This window comes from Macrobrachium rosenbergii, chromosome 30 (genome assembly GCF_040412425.1).
Source record: "Macrobrachium rosenbergii isolate ZJJX-2024 chromosome 30, ASM4041242v1, whole genome shotgun sequence".
NCBI classification, from domain to species: Eukaryota; Metazoa; Arthropoda; class Malacostraca; order Decapoda; family Palaemonidae; genus Macrobrachium; species Macrobrachium rosenbergii.
The window spans coordinates 6,028,501-6,042,352 of NC_089770.1; the positions used below are offsets into that span (position 1 = coordinate 6,028,501).

General features: G+C 32.5%; 1 protein-coding gene across 1 annotated transcript in view; it reads left to right on the forward strand.

Moving 5' to 3' along the window:
* Positions 1-13,852, forward strand: part of LOC136854723 (uncharacterized) — a 32,898-nt gene that overhangs the window by 11,664 nt on the left and 7,382 nt on the right. The window contains exons 4-5 of the mRNA XM_067131310.1: positions 656-824; positions 7,672-7,838. Of these exons, the coding sequence (XP_066987411.1) occupies positions 656-824; positions 7,672-7,838 (336 nt within the window). The remainder of the gene's footprint in view (positions 1-655; positions 825-7,671; positions 7,839-13,852) is intronic.

Below are 13,852 nucleotides of genomic sequence, written 5' to 3' on the forward strand. Positions count from 1 at the left end.
TACACTCTCAGCGAGTACCCTCACGCCTCTCCATCACTTTCAAATAACCCCGCCATTCTAATACCAGAGCTGTTTACATCGCCAGCAAAGCATTACCGGCAGGAGGCACGGTGGTAATAGAATTATGACTGTTTATGAGCAATTTTTATCGGAATTTTCCCCGACATAAAAATTGATATTCGATTAATGTTGACTTAAACGCTTTAAAGGGACCCATTGATTCTGCTGCCATTTTTCCATACAGTTGGATGATGAGGTTGCTTGCGTAACACGTCAGTGTAGATTTTCTTGTGTTCGAGTGTAATACCCAAACACACACACACATACATACATACATACATACATACATACATACATACATGCCCGCGCGCTTTTGTCCGTGTTTATACAAATTTGTAAGCTCTGAAAACGTGGAAATGTAGCGTGCAATTGCCAATGCGTGTAGACGATACAACAGTGATTGCAGATAGTGAAGAGAAACTGCCGTAACTAGTGAGAGAGGTTGAAAATATTTACAAAGGTTGAAAATCGAGAGTAAATGTGAGCGAGGGTAAATTTATGAAGTAAATTGTAAGGGAATGATTATGCGAGGTGGAGGAATGGTACTGCCGATATTTGTAAGTGTTTGGGAGTTAGTATGCCATTACGACGATAGATTGAGTCACAGAATGAGTCGCAGAATGATTCACAGAATGATTCACAGAGTGAGTCACAGAATGATTCACAGAAAGAGTCACAGAGTGAGTCACAGAATGATTCACAGATTGAGTCACGGAAAGAATCACAGAAAGAGTCACAGAATGAGTCTCGATGGTTAGTTAAAGGTAAAAGTGTGTGCATAAAGAGTGTGTAAGTATGTATATGGAGTGTGTAAGTATGTATAAGGAGTGTGTAAGTGTGTATAAAGTGTGTAAGTATAAATAATGAGTGTGTGTGTATAAATGTGTGTAAGGAGGGTATAAGTAGTGTATAAATGTGTATAAGGAGTGTATAAGTGTGTTTAAGGAGTTTGTGTATAAAGGGCTGTAGAAGTGTGTATAAGGAGCGTGTTGTATATAAAGAGTGTGTAAATATGCATAATGAGTGTGTAAGTTGTATAAATGTGTGTAAGGAGTGTATAAGTAGTGTTTAAGTGTGTATAAGGAGTGTGTATAAAGAGTGTATAAGCGTTTATAAGGAGTGTATAAGTGTGCATAAAGAGTATGTAAGTATGTATAAGGAATGAATAAGTGTATATAAAGAGTGTGTAAGTATGTATAAGGAGTGTATAAGTGTGTATAAGGAGTGTGTAAGTGTGTATGAAGAGTATAATTGTGTATAAGGAGTGTGTAAGTGTGTATAAAGAAGGTGTAAGTATGTATAAGGAGTGTATAAGTGTATAAAAGTGCATTGTGCATGTGTCCAATGAGTTACGACGTACCAGTGTTGGGGCCTCCTGAAATATGCAGTTTTCAAAGCCGATTAGCGTTTTGTTTTATATCTTTTGGAGACAACACAAAGAAAGGCGGAATAATTTCGCGGATTGAAGACAATATATGCGCTCGTAGGAAACAGTCATTTCATATTATTTGTAGGTAAACATTCGCGTGTGCATTCCTAGGACTTTGCACTTCTCTTGTATGTGACAATAAACATACACGCATACATACCTACGACGATGCGTACTTGCAAGCACACACACACGCACAAGCACAAGCAATCACTCAGACGCACACACATACATATATATATGTGTGTGTATTTATGTATATATAATATATATTTCCTTGCATACACACATACATATATACATACATACATTCAATCGGTCTGAACGGACGATTTCCTTTAAAAACAAGTATCGTTGAAAACTATGATAGAAAAATTCACAACTCGGCTATTATCAGCTTTCCCTAAACTTATGTTCTCGGACTTCTCTCTTCAGTCGAAATGGTGGGGATTTTGCCCAAAGCTCATTACGATCTCCGATGCTTCTTTCTGTTCAAAGGAAACAACATATATATATTTTTTTTCTGTCATTTATTTCTTGTAATAGCGAGCATGTTTTCGTAAGAGGATTTCGCCTAAATACGTAGGTCATTTTTTATTTGTGTGATATATATATATATTATATTATATTATATATATATATATATATATATATATATATATATATATATACATATACATATACACGCTGCATCTCACCTATTATTTTGTGGAACAAATAATATTCCATCACAAAGGAAAAAATAATTACAATTAATAATGACAGTGGTATTATTTTAAATCGCGCTGAAGAGGATAAAAGCGTTGGAGCTAAAAAAAATTTAAGAACTCAGTATTTATCAGTGAGGGTTTATATTAGCCTTAATGACAAAAAATAGCTTTCATAATGGTGGTAATCCTAGGTACAAAATATTGATATGATTTGATAATGAAAGCGGAAGCTTTACTTCCTATGGAAAGTAGAATCATTATTTAGTAAATAAAATTCACAAACGATTATAATCCCAAGAGATTCAAGGCTTTTTTTCCCCCCTGTCAATCTGTCATCCCTTGATTGACAGTTCTGAGGCTGACGGTCATTATCCCGAGTATTTAGACATAAATCCACGTTAATTATCGCTTAAATGCCTCCGGTTAAAGACGGATCTGGCTTAGAATATTCTAATGACTGAGAAACTAGAGTTGATGACGAACTTAAAATCAATTTTGGATTTAACAGAGAAAGGGAGCTCTCCTTGTGTATTCTTGCTTAATTGTGGGATTGTAGTTATTTGTATAACATCAATTGTATGGTTTCAATTTTTTTTTTAAACCTAACACCCACACGACTCCTTGTGCCCACTTTTATAGCTGGAAGTTAGATCTCGTAAAAATCAAAATTATCATGAAGTCGTGATATGCAAACCACATCTATTTATAATCAAAGTCTAAAGTAGATTCATTATGTTTCTTGCTTGAGATAATTAAACTTCTTGTAAACTTTTCTGTTCAAGGATTTGATAATACAGGAGAATTTTCATTTGTCAGAGCTTGGTTGCTTAATATTTGCACTCTATCTTAATTATATGATGTATAAAATAATCCTCAGAAGTATTAGCCGACAGGTATGAGAAGAATCTAGCTTAATTAGTAAGAAAATCTTCAGAATACATGAATAATTACAATTTGATTTATGTGGTAACGTAAGCAGATATATTTACAAAGGAGAGATTATGATACATAATTAACTAAGTTTAGTGCATAGTTCAACTCAGTAGGATTAACTGTTTATTTAGAGCAAAGGCAACTTATACCCAAGCCGGTTAATTTACTAAAGGTGTACGTTTCTCGAGACAGGTAATAATGATATCTGATGTTTTGGTGTCATTTTACCAAAACGCATTGGAACTTTCAGGTTAATGGTCCCATTGTACTCAGATGTATTACTGAGATCAAGAAAATTGACATATTCATGTTAAAAAGGATTCAGACCTTTTATTTGGTAATTATATGCAAGTAGGCATTCATTCGTCTCTCAAAATATACATGTGAGTGAGTTTTTGCTGCAAATACCCTCATGTATAAAGAAAAACAATAATTTTCTCTTTAGTTGATCAATTTTTTTCTTTGACTGACCAACAATCAACCAACTATCTCCCAATGGGTGTTTTAGCAACACTCAGCCAGTCCACGGTCGAAAGCCAATCATTCATTGTTAAGAAACTTTTTTCTGTCCGCCCTCAAATCTTACAAACTACCGAGGCTAGGGGGCTGCAAATTGTTATGTTGATCATCCACCCTCCCATCTTCAAACATACCAAATTGCAGCCCTCTAGCCTCAGTAGTTCTTTTTATTTTATTTTAAGGTTAAAGTTAGCCATAATCGTGCGTCTGGCAACGATACAGGCAGCCCACCACCGGGCCGTGGTTAAAGGCTCATACAGCATTAAACCGAGACCACCGAAAGATAGATCTATTGTCGGTGCCCTTGATTATACGCTGTAGCGGCTGTACAGAAAACTCGATTGCGCTGAAGAAACTTCTGCAATTTTTTTTTTTTTTTTAGGAAACTTTAGGTGAGGTGATCAAACCACCTGACAATATCGCCCATTTCTTCATGTAGTTCGTCTCTTGCTTTCCAAGGAGCCATTTGAGAAAGGAGTGAGTGAGTGAATTGATTTGTTACGTCATTAGAATTGGTTCCGTTTTTATTCCTTCGCAAATATGTGCATTGGCTAGAGTAATGAAGCGTTTAAATCATTCAATTGTCATAAATAAAAATTGCGAGTGCTGATTATGTCAAATTTTGCGCCATTGTACGAAGACGAGTAAATGAACGAAATATGAAAGGAATGAAAGCATTCAGCTCGAGTAAATAAAAAAACTTTAGTAATCAATTTAAAAAAAATAATTATGATCATTGGGTCAACCAGTGCAGTTCTGTAAGCCATTAGGTCAGCTACATAAACAAAGGAAATAGGTCAGTGGTAAAATAGTTTATCCTAAATAAGATTAAAAAAAAAAATAAAGGAAATAGGTCAGCTGTAAAACAGTTTATCCTAAATAAGAAAATAAATAAAGGAAATAGGTCAGTTGTAAAACAATTTAACCTAAACAAGGAAAAAATAAAGGAAATACTGTGGGTCATCTGTAAAACAATTTTCCTAAATAAGAAAAAAATAAAGGAAATAGGTCAGCTGTAAAACAATTTACCCTAAATAAAAAAATAAAGGAAATAGGTCAGCTGTAAAACAATTTATCCTAAATAAGAAAATAAATAAAGGAAATAGGTCAGTTGTAAAACAATTTATCCTAAACAAGGAAAAAATAAAGGAAATAGGATATCTGTAAAACAATTTTCCTAAATAAGAAAAAATAAAGGAAATAGGTCAGCTGTAAAACAATTTATCCTAAATAGGAAAAAAAATAAAGGAAATAGGATATCTGTAAAACAATTTTCCTAAATAAGAAAAAATAAAGGAAATAGGTCTGCTGTAAAACAATTGATCCTAAATAGGAAAAAAAATAAAGGAAATAGGTCAGCCATAAAACAGTTTATTCTAAATAAAGACTGAAAATAAATAATGGAGGTAATTAAGCAACCATTTTTTTATTATACCTTAACCTAAAGAAGGAGTTATCCTTTACATCATATTAATTATGACGGAAATCTATCACACACCCGGTGATTATTAACTCGGATCATTTCGATATAATTCCTCAACTCTTGATCACTCTCCCCTGAAGTTAAATGCCATATCAACCGTGAAATTATACGATGAAAAGAAGGTTAAATCAATATACATAATATCAAGGTGATTTGATGTTATATATACTGTACGCTGATATATATATATATATATATATATATATATATATATATATATATATATATATATATATATATATATATATATATATATATATATATATATATACAGAAGGATCCACAGTAATACTCTTTGTTAACATAGACGAAATTATATATATATATATATATATATATATATATATATATATATATATATATATATATACATATATATATATATATATATATATATATATATATATATATATATATATTCTAAATAAGCAATCTGTTACCCATAACGTGGGGCAACTCCGGTTAATGTAGGTTAATTATAAAGTGTCAGTAATATAATCAGGATCCTAAAGCCATAATTAATGAGAATTTTTTTCGAACTCTCAAACTTACCAGTATCGATTATACGCTGAAGAACCCCAACTGCCGAGTGGCATATTTGGGTAACTCGCCACTCGCTTCCTTGACGAGGTCATGTTAACACGAAAGTTGAAAAAACGGTGAACTGAGTTGAGCTGAATGTAGAATTTAGGCCAGAGGCCAAGCACTGGGACCTATGAGGTCATTCAGCGCTGAAATGGAAATTGACAGTAAAAGGTTTGAAAGGTTAAGTAACAGGAGGAAAACCTCAAAGCAGTTGCACTATGAATCGATTATCAGAAGAAGGTGGAAAGTAAGATGAATTAAGAGAATATGAAGGGAGGTACGGTAAAAGAAACGAAAGGGGTTGCAGCTAGAGGCCGAAGGCACGCTGCAAAGAACCTCAAGTAATGCCTACAGTGCACCGCATGAGGTGCACTGATGGCATTATCCCCCTATTGGGTAAAACACAATGAGAGTTTTAGCTGTAAAAACTTGTGTTTATTAAGTGGGAACATCCGTGTCTGCCGGATAAAGGTCAAATATCGAAAGGATTTTAGACACTTGACATAACCTGGGAAAGAAACGTCCAATCTTTATCTTAAACACGGGTAATCATATTCCACTTTCCGCACTTTAGGCTAGATAATTTTTCATTTTTATCTCAGGTTGTTGACTTTTTTCTTCATTGTTTTATATATTTCTACTTAGTTTCTCATTTCGGCTTCGACTTAATTGTTTTTGAAGAGTATGCCGAGTGCCAATGAACCATAATGTACTTTTCCAAAACAGTTTTGTGAGCCTGTCTCTGCAGGCAAACTGAAATCGCTTCTTATGATTAAAATTTGAAACGTTTCCGGAGTGAATTATAAGTTTCATAGTTCATACGTTTTTGCTCCGTCGCACAATTGAAATATGGTTTAAAAATATCAGTTACAAACAATTCAATTCGTAAATGTTTTGCGTGGATACAATCATCTCTACATCCAGTAGGTCATCACAGTGACTTTTAAGGAGTCTAAGAATCTTACAAGAGTAATCTTTTTATCAAAAAGCTTAATTTCAAATAATTTTTCTTTTAATTTTCATCACTGATTTCCCTATCTAGCTCCTGATACGGGAAATAATTAAATTAATGCTTATGAGAAAAACTAGAAATATTCCAGACATTTCTCCCTAATAATTCCATCGACGGAAAAATATGCCTATAATCTAGAAAAGGGGGAAAAAGATTAGAAATATTCTAGATATTTCTCTCTAGTAGATTCCAGGGACAGAAAAATACGACTATAATCTGGGAAAGGTAAAGACAACCTCATTAAATCGGAGAGAGACAAACATTCCTGATAACATCTTGATTCCAGTCCCATTTTACACGAGGAAAAACTCCCAGCGACGACTCTCAATATGTTTATCAACTCTGGGAGTTATTCTCCCATTTTACGAGGAAAAACTCCCAGCGATGACTCTCTATTAACTCTGGGAGTTATTCTCCCATTTTACAGAGGAAAAACTCCCAGTGACGATTCTCAAAATATAACTCTGGGAGCCATTTACACGAGGAAAAACTCCCAGCGATAACTATGAGTATGACATTAACTCTGGGAGTTATTCTCCCCATTTACGAGGAAAAACTCCCAGCGATGACTCTGAATGTATTATGTTAAAGAGTTATTCTCCCATTTTACTCGAGGAAAACTCCCAGCGATGACTCTCTATGTGTATATTAACTCTGGGAGTTATTCTCCCATTTACAGAGAAAAACTCCCAGTGACGATTCTCAATATTTATATTAACTCTGGGAGTTATTCTTCCATTTACACGAGGAAAAACTCCCAGCGATAACTATGAGTATGTACATTAACTCTGGGAGTTATTCTCCCATTTTACTAGGAAAAACTCCCAGCGATTACTCTGAATGTGTATGTTAACAAGTTATTCTTCCATTTTACTCGAGGAAAAACTCCCAGCGATGACTCTCTATGTATATTAACTCAGTTATTCTCCCCATTTTACAGAGGAAAAACTCCCAGTGACGATTCTCAATATTTATATTAACTCTGGGAGTTATTCTTCCATTTTACACGAGGAAAAACTCCCAGCGATGACTATGAGTATGTACATTAACTCTGGGAGTTATTCTCCCATTTTACGAGGAAAAACTCCCAGCGATGACTCTGAATGTGTATGTTAACTTGAGAGTTATTCTCCCATTTTACTCGAGGAAAAACTCCCAGCGATGACTCTCTATATGTATATTAACTCTGGGAGTTATTCTCCCATTTTACAGAGGAAAAACTCCCAGTGACGATTCTCAATATTTATATTAACTCTGGGAGTTATTCTTCCATTTTACACGAGGAAAAACTCCCAGCGATAACTATGAGTATGTACATTAACTCTGGGAGTTATTCTCCCATTTTACTAGGAAAAACTCCCAGCGATGACTCTGAATGTGTATGTTAACTTGAGAGTTATTCTTCCATTTTACTCGAGGAAAAACTCCCAGCGATGACTCTCTATATGTATATTAACTCTGGGAGTTATTTCCCCATTTACAGAGGAAAAACTCCCAGTGACGATTCTCAATATTTATATTAACTCTGGGAGTTATTCTTCCATTTTACACGAGGGAAAAACTCCCAGCGATGACTATGAGTATGTACATTAATTGGGAGTTATTCTCCCCCATTTACTAGGAAAAACTCCCAGCGATGACTCTGAATGTGTATGTTAACAAGAGAGTTATTCTCCCATTTTACTCGAGGAAAAACTCCCAGCGATGACTCTCTATATGTATATTAACTCTGGGAGTTATTCTCCCATTTTACAGAGGAAAACTCCCAGTGACGATTCTCAATATTTATATTAACTCTGGGAGTTATTCTTCCATTTACACGAGGAAAAACTCCCAGCGATAACTATGAGTATGTACATTAACTCTGGGAGTTATTCTCCCATTTACTAGGAAAAACTCCCAGCGATGACTCTGAATGTGTATGTTAACTTGAGAGTTATTCTTCCATTTTACTCGAGGAAAAACTCCGATGACTCTCTATATGTATATTAACTCTGGGAGTTATTCTCCCATTTTACAGAGAGAAAACTCCCAGTGACGATTCTCAATATTTATATATTAACTCTGGGAGTTATTCTTCCATTTTACACGAGAAAAACTCCCAGCGATGACTATGAGTATGTACATTAACTCTGGGAGTTATTCTCCCCATTTACAAAAACTCCCAGCGATGACTCTGAATGTATGTTAACTTGAGTTATTCTCCCATTTTACTCGAGAAAAACTCCCAGCGATGACTCTCTATATGTATATTAACTCTGGGAGTTATTCTCCCATTTTACAGAGGAAAAACTCCCAGTGACGATTCTCAATATTTATATTAACTCTGGGAGTTATTCTTCCATTTTACACGAGGAAAAACTCCCAGCGATGACTCTGAGTATGTACATTAACGCTGGGAGTTGTTATATATATTTTTTTTCCATCCCTCCCTTTGGCGTAATTCAGTGACCCGCCCTAAAATTAAGGCGCATTGACCTCGGTTAACAAAACCTGCATTAACTGCTGAGTTTGCTCACGTAACTGAACGTGTAATTTGGCGCGGTACATTCACTTGTAAACTCGGTAAACATTTGAGACAGTTAACTGTTTTACGTAATAGCCCTCTCTCTCTCTCTCTCTCTCTCTCTCTCTCTCTCTCTCTCTCTCTCTCTCTCTCTCTCTCTTACTTGTGACGTGTAAGGTTCAGTAAAATGAATATTAAAAAGGATAAAAAGTCTGCCTTTTCTGCACATATTTGCTGGAAAGTTCCTCCTTAAGAAAATAATTAGTCTTTTATTTCATAATCATTGTTAGCTAACTTTAGCAAACTTTGCGTTCACAAAGGTACAACTGCTATCACCTTCAGTAATAGAACTTTGCTTGATATCAAAGCTATTGTTCATCACTTTTACTATAAACATATTGATGATTTTGTCTTTATTTATATATTCATCACGTTCCATATTTTCGTGATTCAGTGATATATATTGGTGGAAATATTATTTTCTCTCTCCACAAGAATAGTCATTGGAAATTTAGGTTACCTTAGAACAATCTTTTTAACTTTGTCAAGATTTGTGACAATAAATGGAACTCTGCTATCGCCTTAAGATACCGAACCTCAGACCATAAATACCAAAAGTTCTTTGAAAGTGTCTCAGTAATTATTAATTGACTCATATCTGAGATTATTTGAGACTATTTAGATTATTTGAGACTGTCACTCTTCCAGGACAGTGTTCATTACAGCCGATTTGTTGTGCATACTATTGTATCAACCCCCGTCAAAAATAACATGAATATTCAAGCAATTTTGCAATTGCATCGTACTTATAATATATCAGTACATTATGTTACGTAGAATTTTCATGTTTATGTTTTGTAATCATTATACGCAAAGTTCATCACTCAGTATTGCGTTGAGCATTGAAAAATATAATGGATGCACAATGCATTCATAAGGTCATGCCCATTAGCTGTCATACTTAACTTTATTGCAATAATATTTACTTTATTACATTCTGTTCTCCGAAAACCTACTTTGAAAGGGAACGGCCTTCTAAGTTTGGTTCATACGAACATTTGCATGTTTGGAATAATGATGATAATAATAATAATGAGAGCGTGGAAAATATATATCAGTTGAATTAAAACGGTTACTTCTGTTATGCTTTGAAATGCTGTCCTTTGTTTTGACGTAGATGTGTGTGTGTGTGTATGTATGTATATATATATATATATATATATATATATATATATATATATATATATATATATATATATATATATATATATATATATATATATATATATATACATATATATATATATATATATATATATATATATATATATATATAATAGATAGATAGATAGATAGATAGATAGATAGATAGATAGATGAATAGATATATATACATATGTACGCATATATATGTGTATATGCTGTACAGTACCTATTTATCTATCTCTCTCTCTCTCTCTCTCTCTCTCTCTCTCTCTCTCTCTCTCTATATATATATATATATATATATATAAATATATATATATATATATATATATATATATATATATATATATATATATATATATATATATATATATATATATATATATTACTCATAACAAACGAACATTCAGGATTTTCGCATTCCATTAATTTCAGGAATAGCAGCAATGAATATTTTTTTCCGGGCAATTATATTTTTTTCCAATTGTAATAAAACTTCGGCATTTCCATATTAAAACTCACGATTCAATAATTGCCATTTTTATGTAAGCCTATTAGCCTAATTTTTTTGCAGTACGATAGGCATTAGGTTTCGTGCAAAACACAAAACGGGGAAAAATTAATTTTCCGTGTTGATAAAAGGGAAATATATCGGTTTCCATAGAAACCAGTTCAATACTTCTGGGTTCGTTCCGAATCTGTCGTATTATTTTTTTGAAAATGAAGGTGAACGAAAGTGGAAATATTTCCAGGATGTAGATTTAAAAGAGAATGCGAAGCTTCCAGCAAAGATGGATGAAAGCACAAGCAATCGCTTGTGCTAAAGAAGTTCCCTTCGTTAAATTAAGTCATTCTGCTTACCATATATTTATTTCTTTCGTAGTTTTTTCTTGATTTTGTAGCTCACGTAGTTTTGAGTTCGAATCTCCTGGTTGATTTCAATCGTCACGAATGAAAGTGAAAGGAAGTCAAATATATTATTATAGCTTTTGAATATTATTTCAGATCATAAATATAAGAGTGCTGTTAAACAGCTTTCAAAACCTTTTCTGTTACTAATTAGACTAAATAGATTATGAAGTATAGCAAGGAAAATTAATTAATTCGACCGTCTGTTTATTCCAATTTTTTCGTTAATTTTTTTTTATATTTTGGCTTTATTTGTATGTACGTATACATATACATAATTCATATACATATATAATATATATATATATATATATATATATATATATATATATATAAAATATACATTTATATTTTGACTTAAAAAATGAATTTCCTTCATGAGGTTATTACCTCTATACGCTTCTCCACCATAACGTAATGCCCACCACAGTCAAATAACTACCAGTCCATAATTCTAAATACCATTTCTGCCCCATAAATTGATTTTTCTCATAACAGTCTATCGATGGTATTTAGCTTATAATTAAAATGTTCAGTGTAATCATCTAGAAAGTTCAAATCTACTTAAAAATCTTTCTCTCTGTCTGTCTGTCTGTCTGTCTCTCTCTCTCTCTCTCTCTCTCTCCTTGTTCCCTTTCCTGCGTACTTCTAACTTATTTTTCACCTCCGAGCGAACTGGATGCAATTAAAACTCTGATGTGATTTAGACGGTTACGTCAAAAGCGAAGGTGAGGAATTAATGAATAAGAGCAAAATATAATTAGATTCCTTTCTTTTATTTTATATCAAACAAGGTTACATTCTTTTTCGATGAATATTTATTTTTCAGAAGAAGTCGTACAGAGAATATTTCTTTTATTTTGTATCAAACATACAAGTTTAGAATATTTTTCGATGAATGTTTATTTTCAAAACAGTAATACAAAGAATATGTCTTCTATTTTGTATCAGATATAGAAGATTAAAATATTTTTCGGTGAATATTTATCTTCAAAAAGCAATACGAAAAATGTTTTATACATAAACGAATTTGCTCCCCGAAAAGAAGAATTTTAATCAACAATATTTCAAGGCATTGGTCAATATATATATATATATATATATATATATATATATATATATATATATATATATATATATATATATATATATTATATATATATATGTATATTTATATATAATATGCTCTATTTTTATATGATTTGTCCATAATGAAAACGAATAAAATCTATTGATTTTATCTGTTACTCAGAAAAAGGAATGACTTAAAACTGGAAATGTTTTTATTGACGTGGTTTGAATTGAAACTGACAGACTGGTTCCTATGGAAACAAATGCACAGGTTGCCATGGAAACCGGTGTAAATAAAGAAAGAAAGGAAGTGATCCGTTTGATTTGATGTTTCTTCCTGGCGTCGCCATATTATCTTAGTACGTTCACCAAAATGCGTTCATTTATTAATTACCAAAGCTTAAATTATTTGTGAGGAAAATTAAATAGCCGTTTCATCAATATTAATTTCGTTATGGAAATTGCAATCGATCTGTACTTGTTGATACCTGGTATAGCCTCTTTCTCTCTCTCTCTCTCTCTCTCTCTCTCTCTCTCTCTCTCTCTCTCTCTCTCTCTTATACTTCTGCTAATGTTTTGTACTCGGTTTACTGTCTCTAATTCTTCGTTTTCTCTTGTTCTTCATTTCCTACATTCACTTCATTATGGAAATGAAACAAAAACAAAAAAATATACTCAAAAATGTATCTGAAACAAAACAAGAAAATGTACTTGAAAGATGTATCTAAAAAAAAAAAAAAAAAAAAAAAAAAAAAAAAAAATATATATATATATATATATATATATATATATATATATATATATATATATATATATATATATATACATATACTTAAAAATATAGTGTGTCGAACAAGGAATAAGCGAAACAGAGTAACTTAAACGAATTGAATTTTTTTTCCTCCCTTTATCTGTAAAATGAACTTAAGTTTTCAAAAGATTTTTTAGAGTATCGTGGATATGTAAGTTAGGGTACGAGAACGTGGCTAGGAGAATTTACAATTCAAGATAATCTTCCCCTTTACACTTTGTTTATTTTACCTTACTAGTAAATATATGAGTAGATTATTTACTATTTTTTAAAAGTAACATAGACGTGGAAGGTAGATATAAACACGCGTCTAAGAAAATTTACAATTAAAGATCTTTTTTTTATTTACTTACGTTACACTTCTTTTACTTTACCCCTCAGTCAAATATATATTAGATTATTTTCTCTTTTACTCAGGAAATATGATGCGGATGATGCTGTTCCAGAATTAAAACCGTTTCGTTGAAGTAGTTTGTAATGAACGAGTTGCTTTAGAAATCAAAGCATCGGTTTCTGTGGCGACCAATGTATCTGAAATGAGAGTACAAAAAAAAGTAGATTTTTTAATTGTTTGCTTTTAGTAGAGTCACAAACGGCATCGTTTCATTTTCTGCGATT